At 40.8% G+C, this 24,725-nt stretch overlaps 1 protein-coding gene and 1 pseudogene across 4 annotated transcripts in view; both read left to right on the plus strand.

The window, feature by feature from the left end:
- TBC1D8 (TBC1 domain family member 8) overlaps window positions 1–24,725 on the plus strand; it is a 150,633-nt gene that overhangs the window by 120,993 nt on the left and 4,915 nt on the right. For all 4 annotated transcript variants that reach the window (XM_090281932.1, XM_090281933.1, XM_090281934.1 and 1 more), the window contains 11 exons: window positions 3,134–3,341; window positions 4,679–4,873; window positions 5,681–5,857; window positions 7,175–7,325; window positions 10,066–10,280; window positions 11,282–11,685; window positions 12,371–12,500; window positions 12,644–12,742; window positions 13,294–13,362; window positions 18,177–18,417; window positions 18,994–19,059. In XM_090281932.1, coding sequence (XP_090138058.1) covers window positions 3,134–3,341; window positions 4,679–4,873; window positions 5,681–5,857; window positions 7,175–7,325; window positions 10,066–10,280; window positions 11,282–11,685; window positions 12,371–12,500; window positions 12,644–12,742; window positions 13,294–13,362; window positions 18,177–18,417; window positions 18,994–19,059 — 1,955 coding nt within the window. The remainder of the gene's footprint in view (window positions 1–3,133; window positions 3,342–4,678; window positions 4,874–5,680; window positions 5,858–7,174; window positions 7,326–10,065; window positions 10,281–11,281; window positions 11,686–12,370; window positions 12,501–12,643; window positions 12,743–13,293; window positions 13,363–18,176; window positions 18,418–18,993; window positions 19,060–24,725) is intronic.
- On the plus strand, window positions 21,986–24,412 carry LOC150006626 (ubiquitin carboxyl-terminal hydrolase 15 pseudogene; annotated as a pseudogene).

Here is a 24,725-nt window from a genome sequence, read left to right on the forward strand (position 1 = left end):
ATGTGTTGTCACTCCAGGATCAGACAGGATCCAACTTGATAGACAAGTTAGAGCTGGCAAAACACAGGGCCACTGGCCCAGCCCTCATGCTTCATGGAGAAGTGCCTGGCCCTGGGCTCTCCAGTGTGCAGCCACCCAGAATCCAGTAGGGCAGGGTAACTGGGGTCGGGCAGGAGCCTCCAGAGAGAGAATAGAAGGAGGGAGGGAATAAATTACTGGTCCTGAAATTTTCATATGGGAAATATCAATTCTGAAGTTTTGAATGATCGTGTGAGAAAAGTATAACCAGCCAGTTTGGGGGGGAGATATTGGAGAAGTGATGGGCTTCACCAAGTAGAAATTAGTATCTTCATTCAAGTCTGTTTGGATGCATTGAAAGTGCTGGAGGAAAACTCTGCAGTATAGTCAATGGAAACGATTTCTCGTGATGTAAGTAAGTTCTTCCTGCGAGTACCTAAAGGTAGACAGTGTCTGCCTGGAGGCTGATGTCCTCAGTAGTAGTTCCTCAGTGGCTCATACTTAACTACCAACAGCTTTTCAGACCCTCCCCAGCCTTCTCTGCCCAGCTTCATCCCTTTGCTATTGTTTTCCCCATCCCCACCAGCAGTGCCTAAGCTGCGTGTTAATTTGTTCGACTCTTTCACCTTCTGATCCTAGCAGGGTCCTCTTGGACCACTTGAGGCATTCCTGGGGCTCATGCAGTGCTGAACAACCGCCCTCACCAGGAAAGGCCCATGTCTCCCACCTGCAGCAGCCTGGCTGCTCTGTGGTCGTTAGGTGTTCTCTGGGACAGGATGGAGAGCAGAGGAGGAAGGCAGGAGCCTTTTCTGGAGGGTGAAAACACTGATGCCCAGTGTTGTTGAGATCCTGGTGTTGGGGCTCTGCTGTCTGAGGGTAGGTCACTTTATGCTCCCACCACCTCAGTGGTCCTTGGCTACAGTGTCCTTCCATTTCCACAGAGCTCTTGAGGAATTATAGAGCAAACACACATTTGAGAAATGCAATGTTTTATGTGCAGAATTGGGTTTTCAGAAAAAGCACATCTAGCCTTCCTGCATTGTTTCCAGCTTGCTAATTCTTGATATTTCCCAGAGTTTTAACTGCATCCAACCTGGGTCTGTGCATAGGCACCTAACAAGAGCCTGTGAAAATCTTTGTGCTTCTTTGTGAGGCAAACTAGCTGCAGAACACTGAGTTATTCCAGAAGGGCAGGAGAGGAGGCTCTAGGCTTTCTGTTTAGCACTGATGGAAAGTTCTCACACTCTGAGCTAATGGAGAGCCCCCCTGCCCCAGCCTGTCACGGCCTGCATGTGGGGAAGCATTTGGCCTTGAAGCAGCTTTAAGCCTCTGACACAGGAGGTATGTGGAATGCAGAATATGAGGGAGTGAGAGCCTGTGTGTGAGATCTGACACAGTTCTTCCCAAAAGTATTCCAAAAGGTTATGGGCGAAGGTGGGGGGGGGGGTGAGATTTGTTTTTGGTACATCTTTACCTAATCTAAGAGGGAGAACTCTAATTCTGGGTTTGTGGAGAAATAAGAGAAGTACCTACCTCTTGATTGCTGAGGTCTAGAATTTTCTGCAGAGTTGTCATGCATGATTGTACATGTTAACTTCAGCTCAGTAACAAACTTGTGGTTATTGCTCCAGATTCTGATCAACCCACATGCGTTCTCAGCCTGGTTATGGTTCGTAAAATGTTGAATGTTAAGATAAGATGATTGACCCTGGCCACATGGCTCAGTTGGAGTGTTGTTCCATGCACTGAAATGGTGCTGATTCAGTTCTTGGTCAGGGTACATTGCCTGGGTTGCAGGTTCAATCCCCAGTTGGGGCACATATGGGAGGCAACCAATCGATATTTGTCTCTCACATCAATGTCTCTCTCTCTCACTCACTTTCTCCCCCCCCAACCTCCCCCTCCCCCGCCATAAGAACTAATGGAAACATGTCCTAAGGTGAGGATAAAAAAAGATAGGATGACTGAGGCACCTTCCCCTGCTATTCTCCAGCTGTGGCTGTGGCCTGTGCACACCAGAAGTGTGGACAATGGGTAGTGAACATTGTTGGGCTTCTGGGCTGATTTACGTCCTGAGAGGAGCATTTGTGCCATGGTTTACAGACGTGAGATCACCTGCTACTCAGATATTTTGAGATATAATTCACATACCATATAATTCACTCTTTTAAAGTGTACCATTCTTCATTGATTTTTAGTATATTCACAGAATTGAGCGGTCTTCATTGTGATCCATGTTATCACCCCAAGAAGAAACTTCATACTCATGAGCAGTCACTCCCTATTCCTCCCCCTTCCTTCAGTCCTAAGCAATCACAAATCTCTTTTGTCTTTATAGATTTTTGCTTATTCTGGAAATTTCATATAAATAGAATCAGGCAATATGTAGTCTTTTGTATCTGGGTCCTTTAACTTAGCATAATGTTTCCAAGGTTCATTCAAGTTGTAGCATGTGTCACAACTTCATTCCTTTTCATGGCTGAGTAATATTCCATTGTATGGCTATATCACATTTTGTTTATCTATTCATCAATTGATGGACTTTGGGTTGTTTCCAGTTTGGGGCTATAATGAAAAATTCTGCTATGAACATGTGTAAGTTTTTGACTTACGTATTCAGTTCTCTTGGGTATGTACCTACAAGTGCAGGGTCATATGGTGATTCCATATTTAACATTTGAAGAATAGCTGGGCTGTTTTTCAAAGTGGCCATACTATTTTACATTTATACCAGCAGTGTATGAAAGTTCCAGTTCCTCCACATCCTCACCAACACTCGTTATTATCTGACTTTTTGATACTGGATTCTTACACAATTGTTTTATGGTAATTCCCAATGTTACTTAAACTTGGAAAGATTGTGTGTTTTGGTCTCTGAGTTTGTTACACTACTTCCGTGCAGAGGCAGCCCATTCAACGTTATGTCCTTGTTCCAAAAGTCGGCTCTGAAGTGGAGTGTGTGCTGCTGACTCGTGCAGGAACTGGACAGGCACAGCACCATTTTGTATTCATTTAAATAACAGGTTGTGCCAGTGGGTTTAAAAGTGTTTTCCTTTGTAATCAGTGTGTTCATTCACTGTTCCTGCCTCATTATTCTGTCTCCCTCCTTCACCAGGCACCTGGAAGCCAGAGCACAAAATGAATTCTTCCGGGCCTTCTTCAGGTTGCCGAGGCCAGAGAAGCTGCATGCAGTTGTGGACTGTGCGCTGTGGACACCCTTCAGTCGCTGTCACACTGTTGGGCGGATGTTTACCTCAGACAGTTACATCTGCTTTGCCAGCAAGGAGGATGGCTGCTGCAACGTCATCCTCCCACTCAGAGAGGTAGGGAGAGACCTTACTCTGGAAGATGGCAGCAGGTTGGGATGCTCACTGCTGGCTAAGGACAGGCACCTAGAGGGAAGAAGCATGGCCTGAATTTGCCCATTGCCCATTTATCTGTTGCTTTTTCTGTTATTGTTATGGCAACTTGAAATTTGTATAAAAGTGATTCGTGAGATCAGGACACGTTACCCTCTGATTATCAATAAAGCTGTTACTAAAAATCACATGACTAGCAATTAAAGCTTTATGACAGTTTTTAGGCATGAATCCTCCCCTTTCACCCACAAAAGGGAAGAGAAAAAGAGGCAACTTACAAAAAGCACTCTTTTTGAAAACAAAAGTCAGATTGGTTGGCTTTTATACCCTCCTGAAGCTTTAGTTGAAAATTTAACAGTGCTTACTTTCATATGGATCAGGTCCCTTCCTCTTATACAAATCCATAATTCTCCTCTTGGAAATGAGGGCAACCTGAGTCCACTTCTGGCTCTGACAGCTCATCCTGTGGTCTCAGGGTGTCCCTGCAGTGACAGTACCCGCAACTCCATTACCCATCAGGACCCCAGAGTCTTGCTGTTGTAACATGCTGGCAAGCACTCTTCTTGAGAAAAACTCAAAATTTCTTCATTCCTTTGATCTCCTACCTCCATGTCCTGTTTCTGCAGCAGATGTCATCATTTCACAAATATTCTTACTTAAGAGTGGAGCAAGAAATCCATTTGTTTTATATACTTATTTTTTTAATTATGATAATACATACATAACAAGATTTACCATTTTAGCATTTTTAAATGTTAATTAGCGGCATTAAGTAATTCATTTTGTTGTGCAGCCATCTCCAGAACTGTTTTCACCTTCCTCAACTGAAATCCTATACCCATTAAACAACTCATCCCTCTCCCTTCCACCTCCAACCCCTGGCAACCACCATTTCACTTTCTGTTTCTATAAATGTAACTACTCTGGGTACCTTGTGTTAAGTGAAATTGCACGCTATTTGTCCTTTTGTGACTGGATTATTTCACTTAGTTTAATGTCCTCAAAGTCCATTCATGTTGTAGAATGCGTCAGAATATCTGTCCTTTTTAAGGCTGAATAATAGTCTGTTGTATGTATAGACCACATTTGGTTTATCTACTCATCCACTGAGGGCCACTTGGGTTACTTCCACATTTTAGCTGTTTTGAATATGCTGCCGTACATACTTTAAACCTCTGTTCCAGTTCCTTATTGCAGTTATTTATTTTGGTTTTCTATCTGTGGGTATTTCTGACTATGTAATTAAATGCCTTCTTCCCTTCTTTTATGCTGTACCTTCTGTGTGTAATTTCTTCTCACAGGTTGTGAGCATTGAGAAGATGGAGGACACGAGTCTGCTGCCCAACCCCATCATCATTAGTATCCGCAGCAAGATGGCATTCCAGTTCATTGAACTCAAGGACAGAGATGACCTGGTGGAGAATCTGCTCATCCGGCTGAAGCAGGTGCACGCCAACTACCCTGTGCATTACAGCACCTCGCAAGATGATGACATGGTACGATCCTTCAAAAGAGTGGGATTCCGTACATTGAAAACCCTCTTTTTTTCCCACCACTTCTATGGCAGTGGTCTCCAAAGGGGAGTGCACATAATGATGATGCACGTGGGTATAAGAAACATATGTCAGAGATGATGGGGCATTTGTATCAGTCTGGCACCATTTTTGATGCACTGAGTGTCCTAAGTAGGTGTTCCACAGGTTAGAGGGGGCTCCATGCAGATTAAAGGAGTTGACAGCTGTGTACCCCACAGGTTAGAGGGGCTAATGGGACACTCCACTCACAGGTTACAAGGGTCTTCCAACGCCCCAGGTTAGAAGGGGTGATGTTGTTTGGGGGCAGGTATAACTTGCTGAAAGAGAAATTTTATTGTCCTTGAGGGTGGACAGCTGCAAAAATGGACCTGGTCTGCTGGGGCCTAGTCTCCTGTACTTACACACCCATCTTTTTCTTGAACTATCTGCCCAAAGTGAGAGGGAGAACAGGAGATAGTTTTCAATACCCTAGAGTTGTTTTCTAGAGATGGTCTTCTTCAGTCTGGAAGCTGAGGGAAGATGAGTCTGCACATGAGGAATGGTGCTTTTTTAGTCCCCATTGGACCCATGCCCTGGGTGTTGCAGTGTGGACCATACTCCTTCACGAGGATCAAACCCATTGGGTCTCATGTTAGTCTCTTTTTCCCTTGATTTATAAATAGACATGCTTGAGTTTGTTATGTTCATGCTTCCAAAGATCAAATGAAGGTTGTCCTATAATTAAAGCAATGACTTTCTTCTCTTTTTCTCTTGTTTCCCCCAATCCAGATGTCACATGTGTTCCATCCAGCAAGCATGTGCAGTGACCACAAGTTTGGAGATCTTAAAATGGTGTCTTCTCAAAATAATGAGGAAGGTGAAGAAGAGCAGAACCTGCGGCAGCACCCCAAGGCCCTGCGAGCTGTCTTGCAGCAGTCGGGTAGCCAGAGCCCTGATGTACGAATGGTGGGTGCACGTTTTGCTTGGCCCAGCCCTCGCAGAGTTGGTATGGGTGTGGCTTCCCAGCCATCTGACCCACTGTGGAGCTCAGCATCTAGGAGGGCAGGTGTGGTGTAGGTTGCCAGGCAACCTGGAACAGTAAGCTCCCTGGTCTTTGTTTCATTGGCCCAAAGTGGAAAGAGTCCACTGACTCCTGCTGCCTGGGCACACGTGTGTGTGTGTTAAGGATGTGGTCACACAGTGGAATCTGTGGCTGTCCCTTCTGGGTTCTGAGGGGAGCTGTCAGTGCTGTCCCTGTGGGTGTTTCCAGTGAGTCTTTCTTTTTTTATTCCGTGGGATCTGAGTGTGCCTCTTTTTAACCGCATTTTTTTTTTTTTTTTTTTTTTTTGTCTTCTGGGACAGAGTCTCCTGTTCTTGTTTTATTGAACTAAAAATATTTTTGTTAAACTTACTTAATAGTTTTCATCTTTGGAGGGAGAATCTGAGAGAAATGTCATTTGCAGTTGGGTAAATGGACTAGAGATTATACTTTGAAATGGTGCTGTGGCAGGTGGGTGCCATCATGAGGACCAGGGTGGCTGTGAACATTTTTACCCCAAGCTGTGCCTGAGCCATTATTGGCTGCTATACAATTGATTATTAGCTTTATTCATTCAGAACTGTACCTTCTCCTATGCCTTACACAAAGATACCCAATTAACTTTTGTGGACTAAACACATGAAAATACTGAATGTGTGTATAAACTTCTCCCATTACTAGAGAATAAAGATAATTAAATAAACATCTTATTTAAAAGGAACTAAAAATTTCTGCCATACAGGGATAATTTTAAAGGATTTTTAATTGCCTAGAGAAATAGCATCTTGTTTCTGATGGTGTGAGCAATGTAAATTTTTCAGATTTCAGTTTTTCTTCTGGCTGTCAGGAAGCGCCGGGCAAGTTTTGATCTCCCCTTTATCCTCTGAGCTGACCTGTGCTTCAGCAGCTGATTCCATGTCAGTGTCCTGATGAGCTTCCTCTCATGCCTCCCATTTGCACCTTACTCTCCCATCTGCTTTGGGTTACATTTGTCTTGGGGCAAACATTTTCTTCCTATCCACTTTGCCAAGAAAATGGCATTTTTTTTGCATAAGTACTTCCACTGGGCTTTGAACTCCTGACAGGCTGGTGCTCAGTGCCTAGGAGAGGTTCAGAAATACTATTTGCTGAGGGAATTGCCTGTCACTGTTAACAGAGGTGGTATTCCTGTATTTTGGATTGTGGATGGGCTGCAGTGGAAGTTGCAGATGGGCTTTGAATGTTAAGGATGTTTTCATTTTCAGTCCAGAGAACAGATAAAAATAAGCCTGTGGAATGACCACTTTGTGGAATATGGCAGAACTGTATGTATGTTTCGCACAGAGAAGATCCGGAAGCTTGTAGCCATGGGGATCCCTGAGTCTTTACGTGGCAGACTCTGGCTGCTTTTCTCGGGTAAGTGGTTCTGGTGCCTCTAGGCCAAACGTGATTTCTGAAGCAGACTCAGGAACAGAGACTGAGATCTGAGCAGTGTGTGTATATAGTGGTCATATATCCTAGATCCTTCCTGTGACATTCCTAGCCCAGACTTCAGAACCTTACTGTGACAGCTGTGGGGTCTTGGTCAAGGTGCCTGGGGCCTCTGGGCTGCAGTGTCCTCCTTGTCAGTGTGAGGTCTGGTTAAAGTGATCTCTTCTCCTTTAAAAATGACTTTGAGCCCTGGCTGGTATGGCTCAGTTGGTTGGGTGTCATCCCATAAACCAAAAGGTTGTGGGTTTGATTCCCAGTAAGGGCACATGCCTGGGTTATGGGTTTGATCCCAGTTGGGGGGTGTATGAGAGGTAACCAATCAGTATTTCTCTCTCATGTCGATGTTTTTCTCCCTCTCTTTCTCCCTCCCTTCCCTCACTCTAGAATCAATAAAAGAAAAAAATGAGTTTGAGTCTATATGTAATCCTGATCAACCCCCTGGAAGTGAAATGTCTTTCTAGGGCATGAGTTCTAAAGTATACTAAACAAAATAGTCTTCATAAGCTGTTTACTTGCAATGGTGTTGAAATAAGTTACTCAGAGCACACTTTCTGTTGGCCCCTCCTCCCTTAAAGACACACATGGCCCCAAGAGACAGAACCAAAGAGATTTCTCCTCTGTTCTTCCTCCTGTATCACTTGACCTATTCATTACTGACCCTTTTTGGTGTCAGGCCCCAGGCCTCTTTCTTTGCCATTGTTCGGTGCTGTCTGGGACACCTTCTGAGGGATGGGCCAAGATTGGGACCAAAATTCTTCAGAGACTCCTGAGAAAGCACTCATTTGTCTCTGCATTGATCATGAGCCATTTTGTCCCACTTGATAGAGGAACTGGGCTGTGAGCAGGAAGGAAAGGCCTCTGTTATCCCTGGTGTGACTACCACTCCCTGCAGGGAAGCTGTGGGAGGCATGGTGAGGAGGCTCACTTTCTCCAGGTAGCCCTGCTGTGCTCATGTCAGCAACGAGCCTCTTGGGGCTGGGCATGTGTGGGTGCCTATCCTCTCACTGCTCACTTTTCCTGTCCCTCATGGTGGCCTCTCACCCCCAATCATCTCTCTCCTCCCCACACTCCCCCCCGCCGCCCTCCGTCTCTTCCCCAAAGTAGCCCAGCCCCTCCCCTCTCCAGCCAGAGACACCTGCATGCAGAGTTCGAGCTTTCTGGCACACTGGGTGCATTTCCATAATCAGTGTCATGGAAACCTCTCTAGTCACTGCTCACCTGAGTTTCCCCCTTGCCTCAGAATTGTTTCTGCAGTCGCCTACGAAAGGTACACCATTGAAACACTTTCTTTTAAAATTAAAAGTGTCTTCTGTATTTTTATATTTAATAAAAACAGTCTGTATTCATATTTGAAAAGAAAATATGGAGAAGCAAGCAAAGAAAGTAACATTACTCATAATAATTTGGCTACCTAGAGTGGTTTATGGTCTTCCAGGTATCTTTAATTAACACATTTTATATGTATGTATTGTTAGCTCTCCATATCCATGGGTTTCGCATCTATGGATTCAACCAACACAGATCAAATATATTTGAGGAAAGAAAGTCCCAGAAAGTTTGAAAAAGCAGCACTTGAACTTGCCACATGCCAAGAACTACACTGAATCCATGTGAATGAAGTGATGTGTAGGAACACCCTGCTGTAGCCTATATGCAGATATAAGTTCTGTGCAAATCTTACACCATTTTATAGAACATCCACAGATTTTGGTATCCATGGGGGTTCTGGAACAAATCCTCTAAGGATACTGAGGAGTGACTGTTCATACATATACTTTTCATTAAAAAAATAAGTGCTTAGTCAGTTTATATAGGGCTATCTTTTCTTTCTGGTGATAGAATGTTTCATTTGGTGGCAGAAAGGTTGCTGTACTGTTTAAGTTGTTGCTAAATGAGTGACAGCTGTTAATACAAGGGACAGATGGAGGAAGGTATGATACTAAACCTAATCAGAATGAAAAACATTAACTAGTGGTTAAAGGCAGAATTGGCGCTTTCTGCTTCCCTTGCCCTCTGGGAACCTGTTTGCTTTGAACTGGCAGCAGTACTGGGAGCCACCTGACCAGTCCCCCTGAGGGAACACTGGCTAACACCACAGGTGCTGATGCTGGCCTATGAGTGACAAGAACCCTCAGAAGGTATTGGTTCACTTATCCCCTGATGTCCCTGCTGTCAGAGGCCTGGTCAGTAGCTTGGCCCTGGGTGAGCTGTGCTTGGTCATCTTGTACATAATGAACATGGCCTGTAGCTTCCTGCTACCAGCTGTTAGATCCTTAATAACTGTTAACATTACTTAAAAGTAATTGTACCTTCTCATGAGCTTTACACATAGGTGCTCAGTAATTTCTTGAGTTAATGCATGGAAATTGTGTATGTATACACATACATACATACATACAAACACTTCCTGTTACTAGGGAATACAACTTATGAAAAGCATATTAATAGAAGTATTTGTAGTATGAGCTTTTTCCCCTCTTTATATAAGATTATTCTTAGAAAAGCCACATTCTATGTTTCTTTTTATTTTTCATGTGGTCTCAAAATATTTCACGTCCCTTAGGTAACAAGGCCCTACTGAGGTCCTCCAACAGGGCAGGCCCCCTTCCCATGTTGACACTATCTTGGTAATCAACTCCCTGAAAAATTACTTTTAAATCATCAGATGCTGTAACTGATCTTGCCTCACATCCTGGTTACTATGGTAATCTGGTGGAGGAGTCCATGGGAAAATGTTGCCTGGTGACGGAGGAGATAGAACGGGACCTGCACCGTTCCTTACCAGAGCACCCCGCCTTCCAAAATGAAACAGGAATCGCTGCTTTGAGGAGAGTCCTGACAGCCTATGCCCACCGGAACCCCAAAATTGGGTACTGCCAGGTGAGGTGTGTGCTAAGGAGCAGAATTCTTTAGTCCACATCATGTGTTGGCCACCCAGGCCTCAGGGTCTGTGGTTCCAAGGATGGTCATGTGAAGGCTCTGGGCTTGGTTGCTTTCCCTAAACAATGCATCAAATGAGGCCAAAGGAAGTTATCTTCATAGAGTCAGACAGCCTGATCATTTGAGATTGGAAAACTTTCCCAGGGCCTAAGAAGAGCATCACATGTGCTGAGCCCATAGTAGGGGAGGTGATGTCTTCATGACCCTGCAAGCCTCCACTGGAGGGTGGCATGGGTAAAGCCGCTATGGATCTCTGCCTTTCCAGACCATGAGGACTTGACAGGGATTATTTTTAAAATGGCACTGCCATTTTGGGAGGAAAAAGATATTTGGGGCAGATCACTTCCTTCAGGAAACACAAGTGGAGGAGTGGAGATAAGACATCCTCTGAACAGTTTCTGAGGATTCAGGAAGTTTGTTTAGTTTACTCTGGGATGCAGTAACCAAGCACAAAATAAACACCATGAAATGAACAGCAAAAATTCCCCAGCCCAAGACTGGATTAGAGAAGCTTTTGACATTTAAAATATAAGATTTTAAACTTTGTTTTCCTGTGAATAAGCAAAATCAATGGGTGAATGACACATGTGTGTGTCTGTGTGTGTGTGTCTGTCTGTACACAAACACAGAAAATGGGTGGATTTAATCTAATCCTGAGCTGTGTATGACAGCTCAATCCAGCATTGCTAGATGGGGACAGTGACAGAGTGGTGGTTGATCATTCAGCCTGGTGTGTGTGTGTGTGTGTGTATGTATATATATATATCTTGTGAGGACCAGGTTGATAGGACACATGGTAATTCCACTGCATGAATGTCAGTGTGGTTGAGGTACCCTAATCTTGACTTCTGTAGGTCATTTGGACTTTTGCATTTTTTAATGTCTCTATGGCCCTGTCTGGTCTGGTCACTAACTGTTCCTCTTCTGTGAACTCCGAGCAGTCCATGAACATCCTAACCTCTGTCTTGCTGCTGTACGCCAAGGAAGAGGAAGCCTTCTGGTTGCTAGTTGCTGTGTGTGAGCGGATGCTTCCTGACTACTTCAACCACCGAGTCATTGGGGCACAAGTGGACCAGTCTGTATTTGAGGAGCTCATTAAGGAGCACCTGCCCGAGCTGGCAGAGCATCTGAATGACCCGTCAGCCCTGGCATCCATCTCCCTCTCATGGTTCCTGACTCTGTTCCTCAGCATTATGCCCCTGGAGAGTGCAGTGAACGTTGTAGATTGCTTCTTCTATGATGGGATCAAAGCCGTCTTCCAGCTGGGGCTGGCCGTGCTGGATGCCTGTGCCAAAGACCTGTGCAGCAGCAGGGATGACGGGCAGGCCCTGATGGTCCTCAGCAGGTGGGCTCTGGTGCTGTCTGTGGTGGCTAACTGGGGATAGAGTGGACACTAGCTGCAACTCTGTGAGGGGGACGACAGGAGGGGGCAGCAGCAGGTGCCCAGGAGGGCTGTCACCATAGAAGTTTTCCTTCTTCCCTGCCATTTGTCACCCTGTGGTCCCCCCAGAGCCTGTCCATCAGGTGGCACTGCCATCTATGTTTGCTAAAGAGTGCTATCTTCCCTCGTCCTCTCTAACAAGGGATTCCAGGAAGAGAGAGACCTATCAATGGTTTTCTCTGAGGAGATCCAAATGTCTTGAGTCTAGATGGAATTGTAGTGGCTTTGAATGGGGGTAGGTGGGCGCCAGGAAATGTTGGTCTCAGGCAGCCAACTGGAGGATCCAGACATTTTATGTGTAGGGCCTAGTGTGACTCACTAGGCTGAGGACTGGAATCCAGGTCTCTTGCAGCTGAGGGCAAGTTGCCTGACAAAGGTTCACTTCAGAATATTGTGATTTACTTCACTGGAGAGTCACAGACCCTTATAAACCTACCCATGGAGCCCAGATTGACAAGTCTGGCTTTATGGATGTCTTCTCAGTGTTTGAAGACAAATGAGCTGTGTTTGAAAGTGCCGTGACATGTGTCATAGCCCCTGTGACCAGAAGAAGGTAAACCTGTGCTTTAATGCTTGGTGGTATGTTCAGGTTTTTAGATCACATTAAGAATGAGGACAGCCCTGGACGCCCAGTTGGCAGCCATCACACATTTTTCTCTGACGACCAGGAGCCCTATCCTGTGACTGACATTGCTGACCTGATCCGGGACTCCTATGAGGTAACTGGGCACTGCCTCATCTCCACCCATCCTGTGGAAGCTTGCTGGGGAGATGGGCTTGAGGGAGGTTTCTGGGGCTGCTTCTTGGGTCCTCTGTATATAGAAGGGATTCTGTGAGTGAGTGATCCCTTGTTTCCCCTCAGAAATTTGGAGACCAGTCTGTGGAACAAATTGAGCGCATGCGCTATAGGCACAGGATCAGGGTTCTCCAAGGCCATGAAGATACCACAAAGCAGAACGTGGTGAGTAGAGGCCTCAACGTGGCAGCTCACAGCAGTCAGGTGCTGACCTGTGGTGTCCCCCTGTTAGTCTCTAACATAAGAATGCCAGGATTTTTTTTGTTCACTGAATTAAAAACTTAATAGAGGCAACATGGTCTAGCAAGAGCATGAGTTATAGAGTCAGACAGATTGTGAGCCACAGATTTCCCAGTTGTAAAATTAGGATAATAATACCCATGACGTGGGATTAAAGGAGGTAGGATATAGAAAATGCCCAGCACACGTGGCCTGTAGTGTTAGTTATTATCCAAGAGGAACTTCTTGCCCAAACTGTCTTTGCTTGTGTTGAACTTCCATTAGAACTTACACATGTGTCTGGAGGCTCCAGTGTGTGAATCAGAAAGGTAAGGATAACCCCCTGGGAAAGCTCCCATGTGGTGATCTTTGTGTCAGAAAGGATAGAAGTTGGCGCTGGCGCCTGGTGTCCCACACTTGCAAGAAGAGCCCCTCCTGTCTCTGACTCCAGATGCAGACAGAGATCTCACTCCATTGCTGTTTGTTCTTTCCTCAAGCTCCGCGTTGTCACCCCAGAAGTCTCATTTCTCTTGGAAGACCTTGAGGAACTCTATGACTTATTCAAGGTATGAAAGTCTGGGAAGATGAGGGAGTGCCAAGCCCAAGCTGATGTTGTCACCCGGCCCAGGGTAACGTGCGGAAGCCAGAGGGATTGCCATGTGCTTTCCCGAGGCTGCAGAGGCTGGAGCTCCCCACCTGCCAGCCTTGTCTGCTTGAAGCCATGCACCAGCACTGCTGCTGTTCAGCACTAAGTTCCCAGTCCATGTTAGATGGGACAGTGTCCCTACTGAAACTATTATTTCATATACTTTTTAATTACTACTTATAATTCAACCCACGATACACATGCACATATTTTCATATTTATGTGGCTGGTATGCATGCTAGTTCATATTATATTTTCTCTTGATGCTGTTTTTAACACTTTTCCCTGTTGCTACATAGTCTTAATAATTTAACTTTATAATCTATCATATTGTTAATAATTTACTAAACCATATTTCTAATATTTGGATTTTTACAAATATTTTATTGTTCATGCTATTACAAGTGTCCCAAATTTCCCCCTTTGCTCCCCTCTGCCCAGCCTGCCCCCCTTTTCCATAATCAATCTCCACACTTGTCCATGTCCATGGGTCATGCATATATGTTCTTTGACTAATCCCTTCACCTTCTTTCAAACAGTCCCCATCTCCTTCTGCCCCTCTTAACAGCTGTCAGTCTATTCCATGATTCTGGTTTTATTTTGCTCATTAGTTTATTTTGTTCATTAGATTCCTCTTATTAAGTGAGATCATATGGTATCTGTCTTTCACTGACTGGCTTATTATTTGAGTATTTAGGTAGATTCCCTGGGCTTGCTTCTTAACTCGTGCTGCAAAGAACATTTTCAAGTTCCTTGCTAGAAATTTTCTTGCTTGAAATAGTAAATAAAAATGGGGAAGAGAGGCAGACACATTGATCCGCTGCTGACATCCTGGCAGTGAAGGGAGACGGCCATGGTAGAAAGCAAGTCCAGCTTTGGAGTCTGGCCTCCAGAGCTCTTCTTTGGTGGGAACTCCACTGTTACATCTGAACCCAGATTTCCATAATAATTGAAATAGTGATAAGCAGCACTTCAGGGACTTCTAAGCAGTCTTAGTGATCGTCTGAACCCTGGTGCACCAGTCATGTCACTGAGACGGATTGTTAGTGTTTAGATTCCCAGTACTGCTCATTCATAATAAGCAGGACTCCTCACACCCTTGTCTCCTGTAGACATCACCTCTTTCAAGTTTTATAGTTTCCTCTGTTGAATGAAGAGACAATTCAAAGTGAAAAGTTACTTGGTGTCCCAAGCCTTCTGATTTTCCAGAAGGAAAAATAGGGAATACTAGAAACATAAAAGCTGGTAAATGTTTGTTGTTTAACATATCAAGTCTTTCATTTATTTGGGGTTAACTATTCTCAATTTGAGAGAATAAGACACATCACAAATCTGAATTTATGTAATTTAAAAGATCACTTTAAATTAACAATAAAAAATTATGTACTAACCATGTCATTCATCTTTAATATAAAGAGTTTTTAAATAAGATAGAGCTAACTATTTCTTGTTACCCATTTCTATCTTTCTTTTGAATGATATGGTTGGTATTTACTGAAACTTACTTTCATATTGGTAGTTAGCCTTATAAGTCTTTCATTTTTGTAGGCCTAACTACAAATATAACCTTAAAAACTATAAATACAAGATAATTTTCAAAATATATCTCCAAAGGAAATTTCAGGAAAATAATGTCATCATCATGGTGTCTATCTCTAGTGTACAACCCAGGTGCCTCCTTTAGGCACCCTCACCCAGCATTTTCCTTCCAGACTCAAGTCAGCATTATGCCCCCCATGACAAGCCCTCTCAGACTTTCCTTTCTCCCCATCCTCCTGCCCTTCTCTGAATTTCCTTGGCTTTCATAGTTGGACTTCTTGTATTTTAATGCCTAAGTACTGTTGGGTATAATGTTCTCTAGTTGGATTTTGCATTTACCTCTTGCCTTTTGAATCAGAATTTCATTTTGTCTACGGAAAGGGCCACAAAGACATACGCTTACTTTGTTTTGTAAGTATGTGATAGGATCTTAATAAGGAGTCCATTCCTTTTACTGCATCCTTCCCTAAGCCTAGAATGTACAGATGTGACCCTTTTCTATGTTAACAAGAAATAATCACTTCTTGATCATCATCTTTACATCTTCTTTCCTGTTAAAGATGGATAATGTGATTGGTACTTAATCTATTTTTATTGTTAATTTAAAGCAATCATTTTTATCCTTTAATGCTATTCTTTTGTTTCCTTTTATTTTATGGAGATGTAATTAATTGACATATAGCAGTGTATAAGTTTAAGGTGTATAGCATAATGACTTGACTTACATTATATTGTGAAATGATTACTACAGTAAGTTTAGTTAACATTCATCTTCCCTTACAGATACAGAAAGAAAAAAGAAAAAATGTTTTCCTTGTGATGAGAACTTTTAGGATCTATTCTCTTAGCAACTTTCAAATATACCCTGTGGCAGTATTAATACAGTCATCACATCATACATCACATCCTCAGTATTCACTCATCTTATAACTGACAGTTTGTACTGTTTCACCACCTTTATACAATTCTCCCACCCCTCTCCCCCGCCCCCAGTAACCACAAATGTGACCTCTTTTTCTACAAATTTGTGGGTTTTTTTGTTGTTGTTTTGTTTTTTAGATTCTACATATAAGTGTGATCAAAGGGTATTTATCTTTCTCTGACTTATTTCACTGAGCATAATTCCCTCTAGGTCCATCCATATTGTAAAGCAACCTTTTAAATTACATAAATTCAGATTTGTGACATCCATCTCCCATTCTCTCAAAATTGAGAACAGTTTCATTAATCTCATCTCTCCAAGTAAGATGTTAACAGTATAACATATAGTCCGGATCATAAACTATTCCTGGAAACACTGGGCCCTGAACTGAGCCCTATGGATTCCATCAACCTGTATTAATTCACTGCTGGTGGATTATTAGGCCTTTGAGAGCATTTTCTCTTTTTAATATCATTTTGCTTGCCATCATATTCTAATTAAGACTTCTATTTTCAAAATTTGATTATAAATGCAAAACAAAGGAGATAAAATTATACTTACACTTACCATTAAAAAAAGAAATAACTTTTAAGCAAAAATGAAAGGATCTTATCCTATCTGCACCTATAATCCTATCTTGTGCAGGTAATTACTGTTCACAAATGGCATGTCTCTCTTCTGATTTTTCTCTCTGGAGACACACACACTTACACTTTTTTTCCACACAAAAGCAAGATTGTGCTACACATAATGGCCTGCAATTTTTTCTAGATCACTATCTACAGCTCTTCTCTTATTCTTTTTTAATGACTGTATAATTTTGTTGTTGGGCAGAACCATAATTTATTTAACATTTACCTATTCACAGGCATTTATTTTGTTATCAGTTTTTGCTGCTGTATAAATAGTGCTGTGCTGAATGGACATCCCTCTGCCCTCTCAGGATGTCAGTGCTGCTGTTTTCATAGGATGCACAAGTCAGGTTTTAGTCAATACTGTTCAAGCGTTTTTGATTTTTCAAATTTCACTTTCATTGATGATGTTTAAGAGTGCACTTCACACCCACCCAACATTTAATAGTATGGATCTTTAAAACTTTTTCTAGTCTTGTAGAAGATTATATTTTCTTTTAATTTAAATTTTACTCATTAATGAGGTTGAGTACCATATCAGATATTTATTGGCTAATTATGTACTTTTTTCTATCAGCTGTTCATATTCTTTGCATTTATTTATTTATTTATTTAGTAGGATCCTACATAAACTGGTTGGATTAGTCCTTGGCCTATATAACTGTTTTCTTCTGGGCAGGATTCTGTGGACCTTTAGCATCACAGGATGCACATTCATAGTGTGTCTTTGGTTTTCAGGAACAGAAATTTATTAGACCTATGTGGTACTTCTCACAGTTCTGAAAACACTATTTAAACAACATGGCTCTAATAAATATGACAGTAAAATCATAAGTGGCATTTTAATTTCTATCCAGAATGGTATTTGCACTTGTGTATTACAGCATCAATGGAGGGCACTGAAATTGTGAAGAATTCCATTTGTTGGGACCCATTTCAGTGAGTTGAGATATTCTAAGAGGTGCTTAGTATTGGTGTAAAGGGTGTATTCTAAAGAGGCTCAACTGATCCTCAGTGACAGGTCTAGTTTTGATTGCTTTAGTTTTCAGTCTATTCCCAAGACTTTTTCAAATTGCCTTTGTTTTTTCCTTTTAATTTTTTGAATTGTTAATATATTCATGTGGTTCAAAATTCAGAACATATAAAAAGGTATGCTGTAAAAAGACTTGCTTCCACATTTGAGTCCCTACCCCCCATTTTTCCTCCTGACAGGTAACCAGTGTTGCTAGTTTCTTTTGTATCCTGTAGCTTTCACTAGTACTTTTTGATTTTCAAATATGACTTTATGAGAAAATATCAGGTTAAAAATTTATGTCGTATAATTGAAACTATGGCAGCTGAACGGTATACCTCAAAATGGTTAGAATGATAAATTTTGTTATATATATTTGCTACAATGAAGAAAACCTTAATAAAAAACATGTCAAAATTACATATTCATGTGGTAACAAGGAAAAACTTTTACATGTTTGGAGTGGTGAGATTGTAATAAAATTTGTGTGTGTGTGTGTGTGTTATAATGTTGCTTACTCAATGCATAATAATTTTAGAAGGCAAAGTAAGCCACGAGAGGTCATGTTAGTCTTGGCTTTCAAGTGTGCTGCTATCTCCCATATATCCCTCTCTTCCTCTTGTTTTCAGAGAGAATATATGATGAGCTGTTACTGGGAGCAGCTCAGGCCCATGGCCTCTCGCCATGACCCCAGCAGGCCCTACGCAGAGCAGTACCGCATAGACACCCAGCAGTTCACACACCTGTTTCAGCTTGTCTCACCGTGGACCTGTGGAACCCACACGGAGATCCTTGCTGAAAGGACTTTCAGGCTTCTGGATGACAACATGGACCATCTTATTGAATTCAGAGCATTTGTGAGCTGTCTTGGTATGGCTATTTATTGCAGTGAGTTGATTTGGGATGTGAATCTGTGAACATAATACAAGGCGGATTGTGTAGCAGGCAGATCCGAATGATGACGTGTATTTGTGGTTGGTTTCACGGGACTGTGATTTTAAAAATCACTCTCCATCCTTGGGTGAGAATTGGAAAAAAAATCACTCTGTGGGCTCCTCTCATGACTGGTTTTATGATTCCTTAAGGTGAAAGGGACTCAGGTTTTCAATACACAAGGTCGTTGACCTTGCTCTCCTTGGCTTCCAGCATATGGTGGTGGCTTGTTAGAAGTCACGTTTCTAATACTTACACATAAAATTAAAATCTTTCAAAAGATAAGAGGCCAGACAATATTCATGAGGTTATCCTGTAACTCACCAGTCACCAGTCACCACCTTTTTTTCACATTTTCATTGCAAACAGTATTTGTGTCTGGGGTAGGAGAAGAGGAAGTGTTGGGACAACAAATGTTGAGGTTTTTCTCTCCATAGTGCATTTTTCTCATGACAGGTGTACTTCAACTATTTGCATATATTCAATATCTCTCTCTCTCTTTTTTTTTGGCAGATATTATGTATAATGGAGAAATGAATGAGAAAATTAAATTGTTATATAGGCTTCATATTCCTCCAGGTAAGAAATGAGTAGAAATATTAGGCTTTGTTCTGCCTTCACTGTTTTGTATACAACACTGAAGTTCTTTTTATATTTCAGACTTGAAGCATGAGATGTTCCTGGTTTAGGGTCCCTGATGACATATTTTAAGTACTGTATTGTATGGCCTATGGGCAGTGCTTTCCAAACTTGAGTGTGTAGCATAATCATCTGGAGGACTTGTTAATACACAGGCTTCTGGGCCCACCCCAGTTTCTCTCTCACAAGGTCTGAGGACCATACCTTATGAACCATTGGCCTGTAGAATGTATGGGAAACCAGACTCTGGTGGCCTTAACAGATGGCTGTTTTACTCTACTATTTTTGAAGGACCATTTTTCCAACATATAAGACCTTGCTCCTTCAAATTTAAGCAGTGGTAACCAAGAACAAAGGAAGCAGTTTTGAAACCAGTGGACCTTGGAAATTGATAGAGGTGGATTAGGAATTCCAGAGGGTATCTGGACCTCAATGCCATGTTTCTGGTGTTGAATGGGGAGCCTCTGACAGAACTTCCCACTGAGGGTGCCTGGGGAGGCTGTTAGGGCTTTTAGGTTTCCAGGGCCAGGAGAGTCTGGTGGCTTTTACAATGAACACCTGTACAAAAGTTGAAGATGCACATGAATATTATTGGTGGGTTTTCTGGGTACACTTCCCGAATCAGCCATTATTGAATTGGTGTATAATACGTTATGCACGTTATCTCCAGGGAGCCTTCTGTAGCAGCCACATACAACTGCTCCTTCACCATTCCAAGCACTCATGATTACTTTAGTGCAAATTACTTAGCATCAGTGGTAATATATTGTAATTTGCCCTTATTTTTCACAAGTTTTTCCTACTAACATAGAACACATGCATAATTATTCCTTTATTGTCATTATTCTTTTCATAATCATTATCTAGTATTGCAAAATAGAATATGATTGATTTTATTTTATTCAATTATTTTATCTTGAGTTTTAAATAACTATTTTGGAATAATTTTAGATTTACAGAAAAGTTATAAAGATCGTAGATAGTTCTCATTCTTGCTATATCTTTAAATTTATTACTGGTTTCTGATATTATTTAAAATTGATATTTGATTCTTGATATAACTTCATATGAATTATTTGGTTCCAAATTACAAGTTTATTTCTAAAAATTATTGGAATTATATTAATTCATTAAAGGCATTTGTAGACATTTATGGCTTCAGAAATCAATTTTTCAAAAACTTTCTGAACATATATGATTATAGTATTTATATTGTATGACTAAATTTACATTGTTAAATGGAAGTTAAGACTTGATATATTATTTAGCTTACCTATATTTAACATTTGAATTTTTATGCAGTTTTTTTAAAGTCTTAAATGCAGATCCTAAAACCTGTATTTAAACACATCAATTTTTCAAGGCCATGAAGATCCACAATACATTTAAGTATTTTCATTTGAATAGATTTAATTTGAACAAATATGTACTTTCCACCAATAATGAACAACTTTTTAAAAATATATATATTTTGTTTCTTTATTTTTAGAGAGAGGGGAAGGGAGGGAGACAGAGAGGGAGAGAAACATTGATAGGTTGGTTGACTCTTTCAAGACCCCAACCGGGGACCTGGCCCACAACCCAGGCATGTGCTCTGACTGGGAATCGAACCATTGAACTTTTGATTCACAGGCCAGCGCTCAATCCACTGAGCCACACCAGCCACACCTTTATGATTAAAGGTGGGACAGACACGCTATTTGGAAAAAAGTGTAACTCACTAATTAGGAAGTATGCTGAGGATTACAAGTTTGAACTTGTGTGCCCAAAGAAGAATGTTTTATTTGCCTGATAGGAAGCAGGGTACCAAACAAGGCACATCAGCACCTGGCCTCTGTGCAAGTGCTTGAAACTCAGGGTGGGTCCTAGAGGAGGCAAAGGGCTTTTATGAGCAAGTTATGTGATGCAACACAGGAAGGAAGGAAAAGCTAGTCCTGTGCCAGGGCTCACAGTTCTGGAAGCTCTCACTTGATTGGCTCTGTGGTAACTGCAAAACATTTTAGCAAAGGAAATAGAAAAGAAAGACTCCAAATGATTTAATACCATATCAGCTGACATAGGAATGAACAGTACAGTATTCCTAAAGATCATTAAATCAGGAGTTTTCATAGCAGATTGATAAATGTACAGGTATTGGTCATTTTGCTTAATTACAATAATTGGACTTCCAGAAGACAGTTTCCTGGAATAATATTACTTTCATCATCAAGAAGCATCAAAACAAGCTACTGAGAATATGTTGGCAGTGGTAAACAAACACAAAGTTGTGAGGTATTGGATGCTTTCTGTACGATGGTATACTAAGAGCAGAGCTTACATAAAAAGTTCCTCCTGCCAGACTAGTTCTCCAAAAGGTTTCCCTGCTGGTCTAGATCCATATCAAATGCATCTTCAAATATTGAATCTAATAAAATTTGAGTGACTCATCTTTGTGTTCAGCTTTATGCGAAGAAGCAGAAATTTATTTCTGAGGTTTTACATATATTTGCTGTCCAGAGAAAGAGGTCAGTCAAAAAGTTGAGTTAAAAGTAAGAATCTTATGAGTAATTCCAATTTGTAATTTGGTTAAACATAGTTATTTAAAACAGACTTAAAATGTTGAAAACCTGAATAAACAATTAAAAACTGAAAGAATATGTGAAAACATATTAACATGTACTGATAAAGTATGGATTCAAAGAAAAAATTCAACTTAAAAATAATGAGTTCATGAATGCTTCATTAGTGATAGTGTTATTACAGTGATACCTCAGCTAACGAGTGACTCTGCCAACGAATTTTTCAGCTAATGAAGATTTTTTCACTGTCTTCGGACTCAGCTAACAAATGTTTTAGTGGATGCACGTGCTAACATAAAGCAGCAAACATGAACGGTTGGGCCATTCGAGGAACTTATCATTTCTGTCTGTATGTGTGTGACAAAGAAATGAGTTGATCACATCACATAGGTAGGTGAGACCCAACCCGACTGAGTTGTTTACGTTTGGGACAGTGAAAAGTGAGATACCTGATAATGTAAGCTGCTTCGGATTTGATGTCAATGTACTGTAATAGTGTAAAGATCATCAGTTTTTCATTCTACTTTCCCTTCTTCACCCATTTGGGTAGCTGTTCATCTCAACCTTTGGTGAGTTTTTGCCCTTTTACAGTGTGCTTTTTACTATTTTATAAAACTTATCTTTAAATAGTGGGCAGCATCCAGAACCAATTAAATGATTTTCTATAGAAACCGATGGGAAATCACATTTTGGCTAACAAAGATTTCAGCTAACGAATGTGATTCTGGAACAAATAATCTTCATTAGCTGAGGTATCACTGCATTTGAATCCTGAAAAATAATTATAGGCTAATATAACAATATTTGTGTTTGAATGAAGAAAGGGTTTATTTTGAAATACTCGATATGGAAAAAATGTTGATTAAATTCAAAATCTGGTTATAGTAGCCGAAAATTTTTCAACATTACATTTGTCAATAAGGGAGAAGCTGTTTGATGTGCAGAATGACCACATACGTGAAGTCAAAAATATTTAAACCATTCAAATTCAAGTAGAGAAGAATGCCATTTGCTTCCACCTTCTTGTGATAGTGACAGTCTGTTTTGAAGAGGTCATTATTTCAAAATCCTAATCAGGAATCATATGTAGCCATTTCAATATTATTAGTATGAAAATTAATATTAAAAAATCCTGAGCATGCTAAGATTTCAGTACCATTCAATCCATTTTGTTATTTGACGAAATCTATTATGTTCCATTGCCCACAAGAAAAGAATGTACTTTGGAAGTATAAGTTCATTTACTTAGAATGGGTTCATTTTCTAAACCTATGCAGTACAATTGGAAATACACAAGATCTTTGCTTGACATTGCTTTGTCAAGACGTGTAGACAGGATGGTAGGTACAGTATTCCCTCACTTATTACAAGTATTACGTTCTAGACCCCCCTGCGAAGTAGGAACCTTACATTTATTCTACACTCTTAAACCTACGTAACTTTAACAACATACATATACAGTACCGCAAAATCCTGTGATATAGCAAAAAATCCGCAATAAATATATATTTTTAAATCTCACAATACAGTGAGGCCGCGATAAGTGAACTGTGATATAGAGAGGGACTATTGTACTGATATATACAGTCATAGATTTCATAGAATGTTCACTCTGGATGAAAACCTTAGCAGTATTGGGGAATGGGATATTGTGTGTCTGAAATTAACATCAACAGGACCAAACATATGGAGCATGTGATGACTAATGTTTACCTAAGAGGAGAGTTTGGCACTCTGGCTATACCCACGATATTGGTTCTTTTTGGTTGGCCTTTTCTTACGGTTATACTGAGAAACAATAATGAAGATAAACTATAATCTCCCACTTTTGGGAGTGTGTCAATATGTCAAAGTATCTACTGGAAACCAAGAAAACTAAAGAATCACTACACTCCTCTAAGAACCAATTATTGGGAATGACCCCAGTGGCATTACATGAAGAAGGCTCACAAGTGAAGTGGAAACAGATAAGCTAAATGATGACTCCATCCAGGATCAAGAACTTTCTTTAGAGAATGCAGTTAGTGTGAAGATTCAGTTGAAGGAAATAACAATTTTGAAAACAGATGCCGTACTGAGGAAACTTGCCAAGGACAACTTCTCACAGAAAACAAAAAAGACAGTTCCCATTCCAGTCTAACAACTTAGGCTGTATTGATACAAACCAGGTCAGAAGTGATACCAGGCACACTAATTTGGTGATGGGCAGCTTAAGCTAGATGAGAGATCCATTCTTTGTATTAGGACCTAGACTTGAAAATTCCACTTGGAGATTTTTAAAATATGAAAAGTGTGGGAATACAAACCTTTTGTGAAATTAAAGATTGCATTGAATTTTTTAAAAGAGGAAAGTGAGGTGCTGAAGATTCCTGGTATTTTGCAAATTGTCAGGAAACCACTAAGAAATTGGATGTATGATCCCAGCATCCAGTACTTACTATATCTTAAGATTTTTTACAGTAGATATCTGAGACACAAGTTTGATACTTTAGTTGATTTTCATATTAATGACTCAGATATACTGGAATTCCTAATCCAAATGCAAGCCCCATAATTTAATTGCTTTTTCTAACCACTGTGGAGCGGTAGGAGGACACTGTATTGCTTTTGAAAGAAGAAAATATGATGGAGAATGGTATTATTTTGATGATTGTAGTATCTCAATTGTATCCAAAGGCTAAACTGTGCTGAAAGCAGTATTTGTAATAGATAAGGGGTTTCAGATAACCAAATGTAAGTCATTCATCAGATTTTAATTTGTGTTGTCCTTTAAGTGAGACACACTGAAAACTTTAATAGAAATGTTTCTTAACTTACAGTCTTGAATTATGAGATACATATATATAAGAAAATAAGGTTACATTTATAAAAGTTATTTCAAATAGCTCATTCAGAAAGGCTAAAAGTACATTTGAAGACTGTATGTAAACTTAGTGTTTACTATTTTTCCAAATATATTGTATCCTGTTTCTGATCATAGATAGATGAGTTTTCTTCAGTGAGCTCCAAGACCTCTCCAGTGTCCCCTGGTATCCAGCCCCAGTCGTG

Source organism: Furipterus horrens, unplaced genomic scaffold (genome assembly GCF_987537825.1).
Source record: "Furipterus horrens unplaced genomic scaffold, mFurHor1.1.pri manual_scaffold_6, whole genome shotgun sequence".
Classification (NCBI taxonomy): domain Eukaryota; kingdom Metazoa; phylum Chordata; class Mammalia; order Chiroptera; family Furipteridae; genus Furipterus; species Furipterus horrens.